At 51.0% G+C, this 20,343-nt stretch overlaps 1 protein-coding gene across 3 annotated transcripts in view; it reads left to right on the top strand.

The window, feature by feature from the left end:
- The window catches only part of KIRREL3 (kirre like nephrin family adhesion molecule 3), a 344,735-nt gene that overhangs the window by 284,624 nt on the left and 39,768 nt on the right, over positions 1-20,343 (top strand). For all 3 annotated transcript variants that reach the window (XM_085081763.1, XM_085081764.1, XM_085081765.1), the window contains 3 exons: positions 3,160-3,317; positions 6,803-6,953; positions 12,219-12,324. In XM_085081763.1, the coding sequence (XP_084937889.1) occupies positions 3,160-3,317; positions 6,803-6,953; positions 12,219-12,324 (415 nt within the window). The remainder of the gene's footprint in view (positions 1-3,159; positions 3,318-6,802; positions 6,954-12,218; positions 12,325-20,343) is intronic.

Raw genomic sequence — 20,343 nt, forward strand, 5'->3', positions numbered from 1 at the left:
GTGCCTCATAATAACAACCAATCCTGGGAGCACAGCGGATGAATAATGGATCATGGCTCTGTGCTACCAGCTTCTTGCTTTCCCTCCTTTCTTCTTCTCCCCTCTTTACCTTTCATCCTTCTCTTCCTCCTCCTCCTCCTCCTCCTCCTCTCCCGGGCTGGAGTTGGGGTGGGGAAGGAATACATCCATCCTTCATTTTGCAGAAGTTAGAGAGACATCACTGATTCCTCTTCATCAGACTCTCCACCCCAACCAAATTCCCTGTTAGGGAGCCTGGAGACATCAATAATTCACAGCTACCTGGAGGACTGGGCTGAAAACCATTTACTTGGGAAGATGTAGCCAGGACCCATCCTCTCCTCATTGGCATAAGCAGCTCCTCAAGGCTGACTGCTGATCCCATAGGGAGAAACAGGAGCAAAACTGTAAAAAAATGAGGATTTCTGGCACAGCACAGACAAGTGATTCCATGTTTGTTTGCGTTTTGTTGTCCCCTGTCCCATGATATCCCCTAATGGGCAGCTAAGGGACACCCTGGACTGCTTTGCAGGGGTGATGTTGCTGCAGGAATATCAGGAAAAAAAGACAGGAATGCCAAGCAACTCACCACAAAAGTTTCTTTATTAAATTCCAAGATGGTCTTCAGAGAAAGACTCGAAGGTTGGTTTTTCCCTGCTCTACAAAATGAAATTTCAATATTTTCTACAAGCAGTGGTCAAAATCAATTAATGGCTTCAGAGAGGGGAAAAAAACTATTGGAAAATGCCAGATTTGGTTTTATACAGCATAAATTCATCCAATGAAATAAAATAAATATTTTTCAAAATTAAAATTCATATATCTTTAATAGTTAAATAACATCAGAATGGAGCAGAATTGTTCCCACTTTCACATCCCAGTGACAGGCGTTCCAACTAACCCAAACCACAGATTTTCACTTTCTTTTTCCACTCTTTTAACCTGAAAAAAAAAAAAAAAGGACATTTTGGATCTGTGTAGAAAAGCCTTTTTCCCCGGTCCTTGGGTTCCACCCACTGAGCTGCAAAATCCCATTACTCCCAGTGCTTGGCAGCCACGCTGTGTGCAGCAGGGTGTGCCCACAGCACATCTGCAAATCCTGGGCTGGGGCAGGCAGCCACCTCTGGATTGTCAGGGAACATAATCCTTCCCAATTCCCAATCCCAGCCCAGTGCTGGAGGAACCAGTGAGGAGTTTTTAAATATTCCTCAGCCAACTCCAGAGCGGGTGCAGCTCAGGAGCAGAGCTGGGCTTGGGGATTTCAGAGGGGCTTAGGCCAGCTTTGGCACTGAGGGGGAACAGCAGCAGCTCCACTTGGGTGGAAAACTGGCAGATTTCCCCCAGCTGCATCCCCTCCGAAGGGTGCTGAGGGTAGGAGGGTTTTGCCACCCACTTCTGAGCAATTTCCCATTTCTTGGGAATGCTTTCCAATGTGTCCTTCACATTCCTGCTGGCTTCCCAGAGCCACATGGGCCCCAGGAGCCCCCAGACAGGCCATGAGATGGGTGGGCAGCACAAGAGCAGCATTTGGCTTCCCAAGGGTCGTGGCTGGGAAGAGCTGAATGCCTTAGGGTGATGGTTCAGGCTGGAAGGGCTCTCAATGAGGGGGTTGCCAGCTGCTTTCAGCAACAAGGAGGTTCCCTCCTGTTTCCCTGGAATATTGTGAGGCATCCATGGGATTGTTAAAGAGCCAGGGAGAGGGAAAGCTGAACTCAGGTCTCTCACAGAGCAGAAATAAAAGTGTGTTCATTTTATTAAGTCAGGAGCTTTTTCTCTCTGGACAAAACACCCACCAATGGTCAGTAAGACCAACAGACCAACCTTCTCATGGTTCACCTCTGCACAGCACAGCCTGGAGCAGGCTGGGTTCCACATCCCTGGGGTGATTTAAAAACTCTGTGGATGTGACACTTGGGGACATGGTTTAGCAGGGGGTTTGGCAGTGCTGGGGGAATGGTTGGACTTGATCCTAAAGGTCTTTTCCAACCTAGATAATTCCCTGATTCCATGAGGAGCTGGACAGAGCTCTCCATCTCCAGAGCAGGTCCTGGCTGGAACAGATTCATCAGGGCAGCAGAGATGAAAGTTCCTCTCTGCAGGATTAAAGAACAGCCCTTCTCTCCAGCTGGATTTCCCACCTCTTACCATTCTGGGGTGCCAGGTTCAAGAGCTGGTCCCAAAAGAGAAGACTCAGGTGCCCCTCATCTGCTTCCCTGTTCCCACCCATCCCTGTCTCGGCATGAACTGCTTCATCTCCAGCAGAGATGCCCTGGGGCTGTGTGACACCACAGCCTGGAGCTGCAGCCTCCCAAGGGCTGTCAGGGGCTTTCAAGGAAGGCTGAGCTCTTAAATGTCTCCATGTCCCCCTGGCTGGATCTGCATTCCCAGAGGGACATGCTGAGAAGCCTCCTCATGGCAGGAGGTGACCACAACTTGCTTGCAGGAGTGTCAGGGACATCAAAGAGAGCAGGGAGTGCCCAGGGCTTCCCCCATCCCTCCCTGATCCCTCCTCAAAGGCAGGCACCTGGAAGCCACACTCCTGATGTCCAGAGATTATACCAGTTTGAGTCCTATAGGTCCAAATCCAACTTCCCCTGCCCTTCTACCCCAAAACCTTCCTCCCACTTAGTAGCCAGAGGAACAGGGGTCACACCCAACCCTCTCCAATCCCCCTGTCCTGTGTCCAGTTAGACATCCCAGGGAGGAATAGAAGAGCAGGGCCAGGAACCAGAGATATTTATTTCAAGCAGAGATATTGCTTTCAAATACTCAGCATCCTCCTGGAATTTGAAGCTCAGGGCCATCCAGGGCTTTGAGGAGTTAGCAGCCCTTGGTGGATTTATCTGCCACAGAGCTGATCCCTCACATTCCTGCAAAGTTCACCTGGCCTGAGTTCCCTTGGAAACTTCACCAGTTACTGCTGCTGGAGCTCCAGCCTGGGGCACAGCTTTCCCAAGAGCAGCAAAAGGCAGGTGGCTGTAATTTGGGGACAGTAGGTAACACTGCCATGGCCACCCCAAACCATCTGCAGAGCCTGAGAGGTCACAAGCCAGTCCTGGCAGCCAAAACCCACAGGTGACCCCAGGAAGGTGTGTTTCATGCTCCTAGTGACATTGTCTCCTCTGTGCTCTTTCCCTGCAGTTCCTCCAGATGACCCTGTCATTATGGGGGGGCCCATCATCAGCCTGAGAGCAGGAGACCCCCTGAACCTGACCTGCCATGCAGACAACGCCAAGCCAGCAGCCTCCATCATCTGGATGCGGAGGGGAGAAGTCATCAATGGAGCCACCTATTCCAAGGTGAGACAAGGATGGGGCTGGGACGGGGCCTGTGGTCTTGCCTGGCTTCAGAAAGGCCTGACACTGCCCTTCTCACACCCCCAAAACTCCTGGGGCAGCACCCTCAGCTCCACAGAGCTGACACCCTCACCCTGCATCCCTCCACAAAGCCTTCCCAGACGAGAGGCTTGGGAGGATGCAATTGAGAAATCACAGACTGTCACCAAAACAGGCTCTGCTCTGAATTTGGCTTTTTGTACCTTCTCAGACCTTGCAATCACCTGGCATGGCCACTTGTCCCCACTAAATCCCACCTGGGTGTGGTGTTAACATTGTGTACAGCAACACTGACCTGTCCCTGGCTGCAGCAGAACCTCTGGATCAAAAAGTGGCTGCAGTGACATGTGTCCCCTCCTCCAACTGCAATTTTCCATGAAAAACTGTCAGGGTTGTTGGCATTTTTTAATTTAGACAGAAAGCCTTTATTGGGTCATAAAGGAAATCATCAAAGAGCAATCAGCAGCACATTGGGAATGGGACCCAACATGTTCTCTTGTTTATGGGCTCCTGATGGCTGGTGAGCGTGAAAGATTCAGTAACACTTGACATTTTTAATGAAAATTTCTCAACAGCAAAATTCGAGACCTAAAATGGGTCAGTTTGCAGCCAAAACTTCAAAGTGGGCAGTCAGAGCCATTCCTCGAGCTCCCGAAGATCTTTAATAAACATTTCCCTCTGCTGCCACTGTGAAGCCTCCATCCAGCCTCATTCCAGCCACATCGTGATTTGCTGGGGAGAGCAGAGGAGGCAGAACACCCTCCCTGCTTCCTCCTCCTCCTCCTGGCTGAAGCTGAGCTGCTTCCCCACAGCAGGGGTGAGCAGAGGGGAATCCACCCCATCTCCCTGCGTGCGATGCGAGAGGCAGCACTAATTAGAGCCAGAGAGAACTGACCTCTCCCTCTCGCAAATCAAGCGGAATTAATTAAAATCCAGGCTGTTGACGTGCAGTTGTTCACAGCTCATCCCCCTCGCTCCCAGCCTTCCCCTCCAGGACTGTCAGGCCTGGCCCTGGGGACACAACTTTGGAGTCCTTTCCCTTTCAGACTCACAGCAGTGAGGGGCAGAGAAGGAGGAATGCCCATCCTTTAAAATATTTCCAGCAAAACACCCTTCCAAAGCAGAGTTTTCCAGGCTGCAGCTCCATCTCCCACAGCACAGAGATTTCCATGGTATTTTAAGCAGCTGACAGGGGTGGGCTGGCAGGAGAGCCCTGTTCTGCATGGGGGAAGCATCTTCCCCTCCTCCTGGAGTCAGAAAAGCCTCTGTTTCTGAGGCTGAACCTCAGTGTCTCATGACTTCCCAGAGGTTTCCATGAGGCCTTTCCACATTAAAAAAGAAAATCAACCTTTAGAAAAACTGAAAGACAATTCTAGACATTTTTTGAGTGGGAAGTTTGGATTTTTGGGATCTGAGAAACCTTTCCCTTTTGAAGCTCCCTTTAAAATACTTCCTCAATTTGCCTCTTTCTGCTTTGTCAAGAAAACTGAAACCCAACCCAGCTTTCATTTGATCCAGCTATTCCAGCCAACCAAAAAGAAGCCCTGTTCGGGTTACTGACTGCCTGAAACCATTCACACTGAGTGATAATTTCTCTGTTACTCAGAATTTCCAGTCCACCAGCTGATCCATATGCAGCCCCCTGCAATCCCAGCCAGGCAGCACACAACAGCCACGGCTGAGTGAAATCCCCCTGATCCCTATTGAAGGAGACAGGGAATGTTACAAGATCCTGCAGGATTTGGAGGATAACCTCAAACAGGGGGGAAGTTCTGCACAGGCTTAGGGTTCACCACAACCCCAGTGCCAAAAGTGGGGCTGTTCCCCAGAAGGGCACACAGGGTGACACTAAAGCAAGGACAGGGCAGCATCCTGCATTTGTGTCCAGAGGTGGGAGTGGAGCTGGGGAAGGGTCTGGAGCACCAGGAGTGACTGAGGGAGCTGGGGGGGTTCAGTTTGGAGAAAAGGAGGCTCTGGGGGACCCTCTGGCTCTGCACAACTCCTGACAGGAAGGGACAGCCAGTGGGGGGACTTGGACTCTGCTCCCAGGGAACAGGGACAGGATGTGAGGAAATGGCCTCAGGTTGTGCCAGGGGATGTTTAAATTCGATATTGGGAAAATTTCTCCACTGAAAAAGTATTCAGACACTGGAATAGGCTCTCAGGGTGGTGGTGGATTCCCCATCCCTGGTAGTGTTCCAAAACTACTTTGGTGGATGTGGTGGAGAGGGATGTGGTTTAGTGGGTCAGTGCTGTCAGTGCTGGGTGAATGGATGGACTTGATCTCAGAGGGCTTTTCCAACCTTAATGACTTTGGGATTCTGGGCTGATTGTGGTGACAATTTCTCACCATCATTCCTTGTCTCATGTTGTTGAGAGGCAGAAATCTGTGTGCCTGAAGGCTGTGCCACGAGGAGCCCAAGGAAAGCATTAGCCTTGGAATCAAAGAATCATTTAGGTCAGAAAGTCCCTCCAGAATCAAGTCCAACCATTCCCCAGCTCTGCCAAGGCCACCACAAAAACATGTCCCCACGTGCCACATGCACACATCTTGCTGACATCTCCCAAACATCTTGTTCATCTCCCAGTAAAACCCTTGTCTTACACTGTGAGGAACAATCTTAGAAGGAAAAACTGCCTGGCAGGGTCCAAAATCCAGAGTGTTGATAAACCAGAGAGAGGTCAGAGGTCAGAGAATGATCAAAAGACTGAAAAGCACACAATATCTTGAGAGCTCTAAGGGCTCAGTTTATCAAAGTCAGGGCTACAGGGTGACATGACCTCCTGTAAGAACTTGCAGGAGGATTAGGGGTTGGTGAGGGAGAACTCCCAGGCTCCTGTGCTCCCAAAAGAGGCACAGCAGGGCACCAGGGCCGAATAAATAATAAATAGATAAATGCAGGGAAGAAGCGGAGTGCCAAGGCTGAGCAGGTAGAGCTGGTTACCAGCAGGGTTTGGGTCTCTGGTCCCATCAGTGAACCCCTGAGAAGTAAGGAATTTATTATGGAATGGTCTGGACCACAGCAGGGATCCATGGCCAGGGTCAGTCAGTGCTGCTGGCAGCTGGCATCACCACTCATTCCTGCAGAAAGTGCCCAGGCAGCTTTGTACACTCACCTAGCAGAATGTGACAAAAGGGTCATGAAGCCATTTGCTTCTGGCTCCCTCCTTCCCAGGATGGTGGGTGACATCTCTCACTGGAGCTTTCCTCCCCAGGCTGAGGCACAGCAGGGCTGTGGGAAGCAGATGGGAGTTAAGAGCCCAATTCCCAGGGAAGAGCAGTGAAATTTGTCTTTGTTATTCCCCTAGGGCTTTTGGCAGATTCGAGCCAGAGGAATTGTTATTGCAGGAAGCTGTTTGGCTGGGAAGCTCATGCTGAGCACGGGATGGGGACAGAGCCCCTTTCTGGTAGGAAAGTGCCTCTTCTCATCCCTGTTTCCCCCTCACAGACACTCCTCCGTGATGGCAAGAGGGAGAGCATCATGAGCACCCTGTTCATCGCCCCCTCCGACATCGAGAACGGGGAGAGCATCGTGTGCCGTGCCACCAACAAAGCCATTCCCAGCGGCAAGGAGACTTCTGTCACCATTGACATCCAGCGTGAGTACACAGCCTGCTGAGCCACCCTGGCACTGGGAAATCCCAGCCTCCCTGCCTTCTCCATCACTGCCCCAGGGCTCTGACTCCACTCAGGAGCAGCATGCTGGGATTGGGGTTTCCCTTCCCTGGGATTTACGGGTGTATCGACAGAGTGAAGTCACAGCCAGGAGATTCCATGTCCCCTGAGCAAGGAACATCCACACTACTGGGATATCCTGCTTCCTGTGTATCCATGGATTTGAGCAAAAGCAGCACCACCTGCCACGCTCTGGGTGGCCCAACTGTGCCCTGATCCATGCCCTTGCAGGGTTTTGGAGCAGGGATGGATCCCAGAGGGTTTTGGGTGAGCAAGCAACTTCTCTGGGCACAGACAGTTGCAGAGATAAGTCCCATTAGGATTTCTGGGACAGAATCATGTGTTTCCCAACTTCTAGACAGTTCAATGACACATTTTTTGTGAGACATCTGATTGGGAGTGTCCCTCCTGTCACCACCTCAGGGAACAGGGATGTGTTCAGAGCTGTACCATTCACTCTTTCCTGTAAATTCACAAAGGAGCAAAATCTGCCATCCTCCAAAATTCACATTTCACAGGCCTCTTCCCTCCTCCTCTGCAGTAGCTGATGCTCCTGGGCTCCTCTTGACCCACTACAGCCGGGCTCCATTCACACACCCAGTTCCTGCAGCTGTATTTACCCACGATTTGCAGAAGCAGGGTGTTCAATATTAGCATGCCAGCTGCTTTCCAGAGACCAATTAAAACTGGCAAACTCAACTGAACAAACTCAAGCGCAGCAGAAAATTCACCATTTAAGACTTCCAGCTTTTGCTGCCGGAAGATTACCAGGCTCTTGGGTCGCTGGCTGCATGTCCTGACAGAACTGGGCAGATAAAATGAGATAATAGCCTGGGTTATTTCACAGCCAGCAAACAGCTACAATAGCTGGAGACACACTCACACAAACAACGTGGAGCAGAGACATCATTACACTGGGCAGCATAGTGAGGACTGGAGACGTGAGTTGAATCCCTCAGCCACATGGAATCTGCTTGGGAAAGGGAAAAACTCGATAAAGAACACCAATTTCCACTCCGAGCTATTAAATACTGCATGCTGTGAATATAATAACAATAATATTCTACCCAGCTACTAAAAGTATGTTGTTCTTAATGGGGGCTAATGAGGATATCAATTTCCCAAAGCTGGGTGGGTGATGGGATAGAAAAATACCAAGATGGATTAACCATGCTGAGGTGGGATGGATTTTTACCCGGATGCAAGAGCTCTAGCTGCATCTAGTCACAAAATCATAGAATTGTTAAGGTTGGAAAAGACTTCTAAAATCATCAAGTGCAGCTATTAACCCAAGTTTAGTCCACTAGGTTTCACTCCCAACCTCATACACAACCAGCTGCATTCACTTTGCAAAGAGCTAAAGGTGCTTTTCTTAAGCAAAAATTATCTGGGCCACTCATTTTTCTCTAGGGAATTGTTCTGGGAAGTCAGGGTGGGCTGTGTTCTTCTCTACCACGCCAGTGATGAGAGGAGGTCCTCCTTGTGGGTCTTCTTCCAATACATAGCAGAGAAGCAGCACCTTGGGGAGAAAGGAGTGGTTTCTACAAGAATAAGGAAAAGCAGGCAGCAATTTTTGGCTGGGAAGCTCTTCCCAGCCTGGCACGAGCTGCTGCATCCCCCTGAGCCTGTACTCTCCACCTCCAGCAGTGGAGGTTGAATTCACACCGAAGCAAACATCACCCAGCTGCACCGTTTGAGAGATGACCTTGCAAAATAATCCCAGGGAACCAAAAATAATCCTTCCCAGGAAGCAGCAATCTGGTAAATCACTCCTCCTGCTTTCTTTCATTTTCTTTAGCAACTCAAAAAATCATCAGCAGTGCTCACAGGCAGCAGAGAAATGCCAGGATGGGGGTTATTCCTAGGGAGGGTGTGTGTGTGGTGGGAGAGATTATCCTCTTTCAGCTGATGGAAAGTTGAAGTTGGGCTCCCATCAATCTCATGCCTGACCATCATAGCAGCAATGAAAAAGCTGAGTCATAAAACCCTCCCCTTCCAAATATATAAAAATAAAAGGGGATGGGGAGGTGGAAGGAGCTGGAAAAAACCCCAGTGCAGGGTCTGTAATGGAAACACTAAGCGGCTCCAGCTGGAACATCTGTTCAATGTGATTTCCGTTCCACCAGCCACATCAAAGTCAGCCTCCTGTGAGTTATGCGTCGAACATCACAAGTGGGATTAAAATCATGTTTAATAGTTTGATATGCCATAAACTATTTATACTGCAGGAGCCCAGTGGCTCCATGGAAATGCACACCCGGCGTGCCGGGATGGGGAGGAGCAGGGTTATTGCTTATCCAAAGCCATTTGCTCTGAGCCTCTGCACACACATGTGCAGTTGCTCATTTTTACACCTTTTTTTGTCATGGCAAGAAGGGATTTGGCTGCATCTGTATGTTTTTGGAGGAGGTGGGAGGAGGAGAAGGAAGGTGGAGGGTGATGAGGGGCACATTGCTGTGCTGGAGGGTCTCCTGCTGTGTTTATCCTTGGAGCTTTGCAGTGTTTGATGCCCTTCTGTGCTTCCCACTGGGGACTGGAAAGCCCAGGGCTGAAGGGCATCCTAGCCTTAGAAAAGAGATTTGGAGTGGTTTGTCCGCAGGGGAGAGGAGCTCTATGCTCCTGCATAGAGGGATCTGCACCTGGCAGGGCAAGTGCCAGCACAGTGCCACAGCCCATGGGGCTCAGCCTGTGGCCATTCCTGACGTGCTGAGTGGGAAGAGTGGGAGCTGAGGGGTTTGCCAAGGTGCCTCCTGGGCTGTGGGGCTGGTGAGGGTCAGTGCCTGTCCCGGTGTTGCTCCCGATGTGACTCGATACCTGCAAGAGCCACTCACCCCTCTCCTCCTGCCGCCTGTGGGCTGGCTGTGTCTCATTCCATCATTCAAATTCATTACAAGAAGCCAGGCAGGAATTATAATTGTAACCGAGCGGAATTACATCCTGATGAGTTACAATTTGTGTCTTTTTTCCCTTTAAAATGCCCCGAAACACACTGGCACACACACAAACCCACGCTATCCACGACACCCGCATTATTCGAAAGCCCAGTCCCATTTCTGAAAGGCGAGATCAAAGACTTTAATTCATTTCCTTTGCTCTTTCTTTTTTTTGTCTTTTTAATTTTTTTTTATTATTATTATTTTGAGTGCAGGAGGGAGCCTTGCTCATTTTAATACAAAGAGGCTCCTCTGTAAATCGTAGGCACAGCTCCTAACCCATCAAACAATGGGGAAGCTACTAAAGAGAAGTGTGATTCATACTTAACAAAGGAAGGTGATTAGCTGTTGTTGTCTAACAATAGGGAAGTGTCAGGATGCCTGGGAATGAATTAGGAGCCCGCTATACATCTCTGGGCTGCTGTGTCAGTGAAGCTCATTTATATTCCCAACTGCGCCCATCTTTATTGTCATTTGAATTGCACATTTTAAAATGAAATTAGGGTAAATTGAAAATACCTATAATTTCCCCGTCATAATTTCCCATCAGGAAGGCAGGTGGCTTTGCTCACAACAAAGCCGGGCTCCGGCTGGGTAAATACCGCGGGTGGAGGAGAAGGAGGCACTGGAGCTCCGCCGGGACTCCGCCTTGCCTTCTCCCCTCCCGCCCAGCAAGGTCACTGCCGAGGCCACCTCCGACACTGCCCTTCGGTCCCCAAGCTGCTGACCTGCAACCTCGCAGGACTGGCACAGCTTTGCATGCTGTTCCCACACCAGTATGCCCAGTTGCAGCCCATGCCCTCCAGCAAAGGTGCTGAGCCGTACCCAGAGTCACTCCAGCAGGACCCTGGGCTGGGCATGGCACAGGGAGAGGCTGGCAGGGAAACTTCCATCCCTGTTAAACACAAGGACTCTCCCTGGCCTAGCTGGAGCTGTGGTTCCCTGCAGGAACTCGAGCACTGGCAATGTCCAGCCCTGCAGCGCTCACCCCACACCCCAGCCCTCCGGGATGCCACAGCACAGGTGAGGCCAAGGGAGGTGCCCTGGGTCAGGGGGTGCCAACCAGCTTCTCTGCCCCTCTGCCCTGTCAGCTGCAGCCTTTCCCCATTTTCCACCTGGGAGGGACATTGCTGAGACAATTGGAAGAGGAGAGAGGCAGCAGGTAAAGTTGAACTTGTAACATGTCCTATTTTAGGATGTGTTTTTGCATATGTGCAGCACACCTCAAGGGCAGGAGAGCCCCTCAGCTGGGGGCTCATCAGCCCTTCAATGAGCCCCAACACCCTCTGCCATGGGACAGCTGGTTCTCCAGGCACCAAAAAAACCCTCCACAAGGCCATTTCTGTCTGCTTTCTTCCCTCAAATGAGCTCCAGTGCTTAAAGCCTAAAGCTGAAGGCCTGACACTCCACCTCAGTCATCATGAAAAATTGAAACTACTTTGGATAGTCTCCATCTAAACATTTCACCCGTTCTCCACTTGCTTTCATCAGTTCTTTCCTAAATTTTATTTGCTGCTAAAGCATTTAGATGCTTTTCATGTGAAAAGGAGAGAAACCAAGGAGCAGCTGGAAGACCAGAGCAGCCTGTGACACCAGTAAGGCCTTGGCAGAGATGATTAGGCTGATGAAAGAGCAGAAATGCCACTTTAAAGTTAGAGGATAGACAAAAGATCATCGTTATACAGCAAGATATTAAACAGGAGTGTCTCAAACCAGGCGAGTTTATGTCTTTAAATGAGAATCAGAGCCAGCAGTCACATTTTCCAAGTGAAATGTTACATCAAATGGTGTCTGTGGCTCCTCTTCCTGTCTTATTCGCTGAAACCCTTCAGGAGAAGAGCAGCGTTCATGGCATCAGCCTGTCTGACAACTGTTATATGGCTTTAAACTGAAAAATGGCTTCCCACTGCCAGAGGGCAGGAGTAGATGAGATTTCAGGAAGAAATTGTTCCCTGTGAGGATGGTGAGGCCCTGGCATAAGTTGTCCAGAGAAGCTGGAAGTGTCCAAGGCAACCTGGGATAGTGGAAGGTGTACCTACCCATAGCAGGGACAGGAACTGGATGATCTTTAGATCCCTTCCAACCCAAACCATCCTGGGATTCTGTGATATCACAGCATCAAGGAGCCTCAGTGCTTTTGCCAGGCTTTCTTACAGCCAAATTTTGCCTTCCAGCCTGAGAAGCTGGCAGGCAGCAGGCAGGGGGATGCTGCTCTGTGTCTTTGGGTTGCTCATGTGTCTCTGTGTCTCTTTGCAGATCCCCCCCTGGTGAACCTGTCCGTGGAGCCACAGCCAGTGCTAGAGGATAACACTGTCAAGTTCCACTGCTCCGCCAAGGCCAACCCTGCTGTCACCCAGTACAGGTAAGGTGGCACTCCTGGAGCCCCTGTCACCTCAATCCAACCCTCTGCTGAGGGCATCTCACCTTCCCCCTGCAACGCTTCCCCTCCAGGTGACCCAAAAGAGCTTAGCACCTCTGGCTGTGCTTTCTGGTGGCCATTTCACCTCCTCCTGTGTTTGTCACAGCTTGGTGCTCACTGTGGCTCATCCCCCCAGCCTCTGCTGTCCCCAGCTGAGGGATGCGATGGCTGGAGTCCCTCACCCTGCAGAGCAGCACAGCCCTGGGGGGCAGGGTCTTTATCCCAGTGCCCACTCTGGCTGCTCCCTGCTGCTGCTCTTGCCTTGATGATGATGATGTTGCACGTTGAGAGGCTCTGCTTCCGCCGCTTGCCGGCGTCTGCCGCGTTCCGCTGCGTGCAGCAGCTCCTCGGTCAGGGACTCATCGGCTCTTGGAGTGGATTAAGAGGCCTGGCAGCGAGCTGGCGGAGCCATCTGTTTGGGGACATCGTGCGCAACGCACGCCGACTGAAAAGTCTATTATGGGAAAATTCCTCTCCTTTTTTGCGCACTCTTTTACGATTTGAACAAAGCAGCTCCGTCGCCATCTCTGTGTAACCCTTAAGCAACCACTGTAAGCCTCTCTGTCCCCAGCATGACGGAGCTGAGCTCAGGAGGGCCCAGAGCAGAGGTGCAGGTGCTGGAGATGTGGGGGTACATTGGGGGTGGGATCTGCTTGAGTGGGACATTGTCCCTGGGTGGGTGGGATGACACTGCTGGCTGTGGTCTGCACTGGCCACAGTGATCTCGGAGCAGGACACAGGTGGTTGAGGGGATTTGGAGCAGGAGGAAATGTGTCATTTGGAGCAGGAGGAAAAGTCTGAGGTGTGAGTGGTGTATGGGGTCCCTGCCAGCCCTGATCCTCCCTGGGTCCTCTCATCTCTCTGGTGACCAGGGACAGGACCTGAGGGAATGGCTGGAGCTGTGTCAGGGGAGGGTTAGGCTGGATTTCAGGGAAGGTTCTTCCCCCAGAAGGTGTCAGGGACTGCCCAGGCTCCCCAGGGAATGGGCACAGCCTGAGGCTGCCAGAGCTCCAGAAGCATTTGGACAATGCTCCCAGGGATGCACAGGGTGGCATTGTTGGGGTGTCTGTGCAGTGCCAGAGGTTCAATGATCCTTGTGGGTGCCTCCCAGCTCAGGAGATTCTGTGATTCTCTGGGTGTTCATCCAGGGATTGATGAGCAGCACTCGGAGCACAGCCGTACTCTGCTCACATCCAGTCAGTAACTGCACGAGAGCAGATGCTCTGCACTGAGCAGAGTCGCTGCTGTGGCCTTTGGCTCAGGGTGTGAGTGCTCCTGCATCAGAAGACACCCCTCCTCCCACAGGTTTTTTTATCTAAACAGACAAAATATGGGTATGGAAAGCGGGGCAGGCTGTCAGCACACTCTGGGAGACGAGAGCATTGTGTTACCAGGTACAACCCTGTCCCACCTCATCCATCAGCCAATCATCCATCCTGCCTGGAAGGCCTGAGCATGCACACAGAGGCTCACCATCCATCCTGCCTCTACAGAACCATCCATGGATAATAGCAGAGGAGGCACCTCCGGGGACAGGTTACCGTGACCCGCCTCCTGTTAGGCTCGTACAGCTTAATTAGTACAATCGAGTTGCCTGGTAGGAACGATTCCTTCCAGCTGGATATCAGCACAACAAAGCAATAATTGTGTTCCTGGTTACACAGAAGAGTTATTAATTCGAGAAGTCAATTAATGTCAAAGATACAAATAGCCCTGGTTTCATATTTACAGCTGGTAGGAAAACAAAGTACGTGGCAAGCTGGGTGAAGGACCCACGTGGTTCTTACTTGAGGATTGATTCTGGTACAGTTCAAAGCAAAACAACCATCTCTGGCCAAGGAACCAGACAGTGGCAAGAGCCTGGCAAAACTTCTGCTCCATCAGCCTGATCCTCTACAATGAGACCTTCCACATCATCCCTGAATCCAGCTGGGCTGATCCCTTGTGCACTGGAGCAGCTTGGAAAGCTCCAGTCTAGGGTTTCCTCTTCCCTGGACAGGGACTTTGGACAAGGGGGAATGGCTTCCCACTGCCAGAGGGCAGGGATAGATGGGGTATTGGGAAGAAATGGATCCCTGGGAGGATGGTGATGCCCTGGCACAGGGTGCCCAGAGAAGCTGTGGCTGCCCCTGGATCCCTGGAAGTGTCCAAGGCCAGGTTGGACAGGGCTTGGAGCAGCCTGGGATAGTGGAAGGTGTCCCTGCCCATGGCCAGAGGTGGAACAAGATGAGCTTTAAGGTCTCTTCCAACTCAAACCATTTTAGAGTTCTATGATTCCTCTTGGCTGTTTCCACCCTTTGGATCCATGCCCAAGCCACGCTGGGTTGCATTTTTCCACCAAGCAGAGGTGGACCAAACACTCTTCCCCCATCTTTGCTGCCACCATGGGACCTCAGGTTTTTGCTGTCCCCTCTGCCCTCTTCCTTCCTTCTCACCCATCCCGAGGCCATGGGTCTTGTCACCCTTCCTGTTCCCTGAGCCTCTTGTGTTTCTACTTTGCTGCAAATGGCTTTGGGATACACTTAATGATGGTTTTTACTCTTAAAACTAATCACATGTTTTTTCAGGTTATGCATTCCCATAATGGGGGGTTGGGGGGGCAGGGCGGGGGGCGGGGCAGGGAAGAGGCAGGACAAATTCAAGCACTTCAGGTTTTCCATTTCTTGAGTTCTCTTAACATGTAAACTTCACACAAGGCTTTTTCCCTACCACTGTGACAAGCAAACAGGACTCAGCAGCTCTCGCTGGGACTTTCTTCTGCTTAATGGCTCTGATTGATGGAGGGGGGATTTGTTTCCCTTTCCTAAGATCCCAAAGCTCTTCACTATGTAAAGGTGGCAGATGTTTCAGCACTGACGCTTGGAGTCCTCTGGAGTGGGACATCTGAGCAAGGGACCCCCTGCACCTCGACATGGGCAAGGAGAGAAGGGTGGGATGTGTACAGCCCCAGGACTGAGATATCTGGAGGTTTGAGAAGGCAGAACATGAGCTCAGAGCCATCCCCACGGTCACTCAGGACCCCACCATGGGTGAAAATGAACTTAGTTCTGCCTTAAAAAAACAATAGAAAGTGTGATTTTTTTTTCTCCTCAGGCAAGGACCACTCTGGTATTTCTTTTATGGCTTCCCTCATCCTCAGACAGAGATCCCAGATCTTCAGTCAACTTTTATTTTTAATCCCCCTCAATATGTTTGTCAGTAAATAACTCTGAACACAAAGGAAAAATGTTTAAACAACCTAAATCCCCTTTTGTGGACATAAATCCACAGCCGGCTCCCACCAATACACCAGCAAGCTGTAACCTTGCTGGAATTTTTGAGAAGCCATAGGTTTTGCATTGGGTTTGCATCCCAGGTTTTCTGGCTGGGAAAAGCACATGAGGTCGAGCATCTCACCCACAGATGTTCCCTTGCGAAGCATCCACAAGCAGGGCTCTTTGTTAGGATGAAGCCTCTGAACCACCCCTGTGGTCCTGCTGACCCAAGATTTTCAGCCCAGACCTCTCACTGTGTTAATTAGGAGGGCAAGGGGAAAGAAACAAAAAAATCCCCCTCTGCCCCTACAGAGAACATAGTTCTGATGAAATTGAGGCAGCTGGTTTTTCCTTAGGAAGTTTTCTTCATGCTCTCTTATGTAATCACACATAGGTGGATTTTAATGCAAGGAAAACCTGGTTGGAAAGGAGACTTTGGAGTGATTCACTCCCAGAGCCAGAGTGGAAAGTTACAGCCTGCACCGTGTCTGGTGGAGGGTTAATGGCATTTTCTCCAAATTGACAGATTTTCACAAAATCTTTGGCCTCAGTGGCATTTTCTAAGTCAAAATCCCTCTTCCTTAAAATCTGCTGGCATCTCATGACGGTGGGAAGCAGGCAGGGCTGGGGCAGGTTGTTCTGTGCTGGTGCACAGCTCCTCTGCTCTTTTCCTTAGCTGAGGACGCTGCAGCTGAAATCCCAGCCCTCCTCCCTTGCTGGCAGGAGCTGTTTCTTGACGAAGAGCAGCTTCTTCCCCAGGGAGGCTTGTTTGCCCACGATGTCACCTGGGCTGTCACTCTCTTTTGGACGTGGGACAGGCTGGTGTCACCGAAAGCAAGAGGAGGGAGTCAGGCTGAGGCTGGCAAGGTGTCACAGCCATCCTGAGCAGGGGGTTCTGGCCCAGGGATGAATTAACCCTCTGGCAGCAGAGGTTGGCTCATTTCCATGTTTTCCCTCCTTCCATATGGAGCAATCTTTGCACAGACACATCCTACAGCTTCTGTAGGGTCTTTCACCGCACCTGGCCTGGGTTTATCCCACCTCTGTCTGTTCCCTTTGGAACTGCAGGGCAGCTCAGCCCACCAAAAAACTCCTTGGGGTTGCTGGTGCACCATCTTCCACTTGGAAAAGGCTCAGGGGACTTGGGCTCCTCAGCAGCACTTCCATGGATGTGTCCACATCTGCTCTAGCACCATGGACAGGGGGCTGGAAGCCCGGAGAGGCCCCCTGGTGTCCCAAAGGTGGTAGGGGACCACGCTGACCCTTCCTCTCCCCCTGCCTGGAGCCACTGCCAGCCTCTCCCAGGCCGTTTGCTGGCAGAGCATCCCGAAGGCAGGCTGGAGCAGCAAAGGGCTCCAGCAGGCAGCTGGCACTGGCAGGCATATCCCATCTCAACCACGCGCCTCCCACTCGCCTCTGCGGCTTCCTGGACAGCTCTGGGATGGGGAGGGGGGAGTTTGGGAATTTAGTGGCTTTCTTTTGCTGCAAGCAAACGGGCAGGAAAGGGAAAGGGAGAGTAATTAGCTGTCGCCGTTGTTCTGCCACCTGCGATGGCGGGTAAAATTAATGGAAAGCAACAGAAGTCGGGGCTACGTGAACCGACTCCCAACCAGGCCTCCTCTTTGCTCCCTTCAGATCTCTCTATTTGCCAATCTTCTCGTGGCTTTTGATGTCTGTTGTGTGTCTGTGGGGTGTTTTTTTGCTGTTATTATTTATCACTCGCAGTAAGAAAGAGAATCTTTAAAGTGGCAGAAGAAAATGGGAAGGTTTAATATTGCAGGAGGCAGAGTCCCTGAGCCTTTCGGGCTCCTCGGCTGATGATTATTTTTGCGGAGCAGTGGGGAGTTGGTGCAGGCAGGGCAGTGATACAAATCTCATTCTATGCATCCACACAGAGCTCTCACCCCCAGGGCTGGCGGAGACCTTTGCAAATAATGTTATCTTTGGAGGCAGAGGGGGACATGTGGAGACACCCTCCAGCACCAACTGCAGTTCTGGGAACCATTGCACTTCCAAAGAAAGGTGTGGGACTGACAGATAGACACACAGACATAGCTGGGAAGAGGGAGAGATCCCTCCCAGCTGCTGCAAGGTGTTGAGCAACAGAGAGCTCTCCATGTGCAGGATGTGGCAGAAGGTCCAGCAGGAGCTGCAGCAGGAGCAGAGGTCAGGAGGAGCTGGGGGGGAATTTATTTATCAGCCACCCAAGGGATGGTGCTGCTCCACTTCTTCCCATCCCACGGCCAAAGAGGGATCACATCATGTGCAGTCCGAGTGAGTTCCACCCACCCTTGCTGGGCTGAAGCCCAGGGTGCTGCCTGCCCAAATCCTCCTGCATCAAGCAGCTTTGTGAGCAGCAATGCAGCTCAGGGTTTGAACACAACCCTCCACCTGCTCCTGCTGTGCCGAGCATGGAGCCATCCCACAGCATCCCCCTGTCCTCATCACCATGTGCTTCCCCCAGAGCTCTGTTTGTTTGTTTGGGCTCTGGTCGGCAGGAAAGCCCTTGCTCAGTAAATACTGTTTTATCTCGGAACAGCAGCTCACTGTCGCTCATCAAATATTAATCCAAACTCAAGTGCTTCTTAACGAGGTTTTCTTTAAAGGCATTGGGGCTTGAATACACCTGGTGGGAGGCAGTGTCCTGGCTTCCCCCTGGCTTTGCACAGGGAAAACAAAGGGAAAACAACAGTGAAAAGATCCCTGGTCCCATTCTTCCAGCCTTCTCCACCGGGCAGGCATTTCCCACCCAGCTTTAGGAAAATATGTGGGTGAAGAGCTCAAGTGCCTTTGGAAGATCTGATGTCCCCAAAGATCATACATTCCAAAGTACAGGTTTGGGGTGTTTAGCTGCTGGCCTTGGGAAAAAATTGGCAGATTTTTGGGGGTGCAGGTAGAAACAGAAAAATTTCACCTGATGTCGAGGAGCTGTGAGAGAGAAAGTGAAAATCACGATGTGCATCAGCTGTGCCTTGGCCTGCCTGCCTCACGCTGTGCATCTTGGAGATATTCCTCCCCTGGAGACACATTCCCACAATTTGTTTGATCAAACCTAGAAGAGAAGTTCAAGCTCCACAGAGCTTTGCTGCTCTTTACCCTTCAAACCTTGTCTGCACCATTTGGGGACCTGCTGGCATCTCACCAGATTTATTCATGAGGTGCCTCAGCTCCCACAGGGGAGTCAAGTTCTCCAAGAGCATGTGCCCCATGTCCTGCTGGACAGCCTGGAACTTTGCTCAGACACTTGAACCAGCTCCCTCGTGGCTCAGCACTGCTTTGGTGCCTGGCAAAGAGCCAGTGACAGGGTGAGGGTGACACTGGGTGGAAAACCAGCACAAAACTGGGAGAGCCTCATCAAAGGGGTGGGGAATGGAGGAGGGAGGGAGCATCTGGTCAGCCCTTGCTTGGCTTGGCGGAATCATTGCACATTCATTGCCCCAGTAAATGTGGCTGGATGGACCAACTCATTGCAGGAGCACATCCACCGTCAGCCAGCTGTGGGCTCAGCACACAGACCCAGCTTCTCCAAAATAAATCCCAAAGAAAGAGCCAAGAGACATTCCCTGCCTTTCCTGAGTCATTGGTTGTAGCAGAGGGGGAAGCCCAGACTGAAGGTCAGCAAGTCATGGGATCACAGAATTAATTGGGTTGGAAAAACCCTCTAAAATCATTGAGTCCAACTGTTTCCCCTGAAATTTCAGGGTCACTACTAACCCATGTCCCCAAGTGCCACATCCACACATCTTTTAAATCCCTCCAGGGATGGGAACTCTGCCGCAGTCCTGGGCAGTCTGTTCCAATGTCTGACCCACCTTTTAGTGATGAAATGTCTCCTAATATCCAATTTAAACCTCCCTTGATGAAATTTGAGGCTGTTTCCTCTCAACCCACATCACTGATTCATGTGCAGAACTCAGGGATTCTCATCCCTTATTCCTCACGCTCATTTTTTCAGGGATCAGACCTGTTCAGATGGGGACCCCAATAGCAGAGGGTTGCCCCCAGGGATACATCCTTAGCAGGATAAAAGGGAACCTGAAATAAAACTGACTCCCACATCCAGGCGGTGAGGAGAGCTGGGCTCACAGATGGGTGCACCCTGCTTTGTCTGAGCATGAGGAAGTCACATAAGAGTCAAGGAATTCAGATCTTAGGGAAGGAAGAGCCATGGGAATTATTTCCTGGTGGCAGGTTGGATGAGCAGGAGGAATCACCCCAGAGAGTGGGAGCAAGATGTCTCTGTTCCAGCTAGACCTCCATAGCTCCTTTGCTTGGTGAGTCAGGCTCCTGGATGTGCACAGATCTGTTCCTGGGTGAAAGGCCATGGAAAGGCATCTTTTTGGAGTTTAACGCCCTTTCCTGACACCAGAGTTGTCCTTGTCTCTTCCATTCAGCTGCATATATTCACAGATCCGTAGGCTGTAAAGGCCAGAAGGGATTATTGGATCGTGGGAAGATGATGGAGAGATTCAGGACAATGATTTCATTGGCAGCTTTTGAGGGAGAAGTGGCAAATGATCCATTTGATGGGCACGCCTGGCACTGCCTCTGGCCAAGCCACAGCAGGGGCCATTTTCCCTCTTCTGGCACTGTAAAACCTGGATATTGTTTAATATGGAATTCTGATGGCTTTGAAAAGTGTCTCCTGGGAGATGATGTGGTTTTGTGTTCCTTGCTTTCCTCTGCCTGCTCATGGAAGGCCCAGAAT

This window comes from Lichenostomus cassidix, chromosome 24 (assembly GCF_008360975.1).
Source record: "Lichenostomus cassidix isolate B80296 chromosome 24, HeHo_3.0, whole genome shotgun sequence".
NCBI lineage: Eukaryota > Metazoa > Chordata > Aves > Passeriformes > Meliphagidae > Lichenostomus > Lichenostomus cassidix.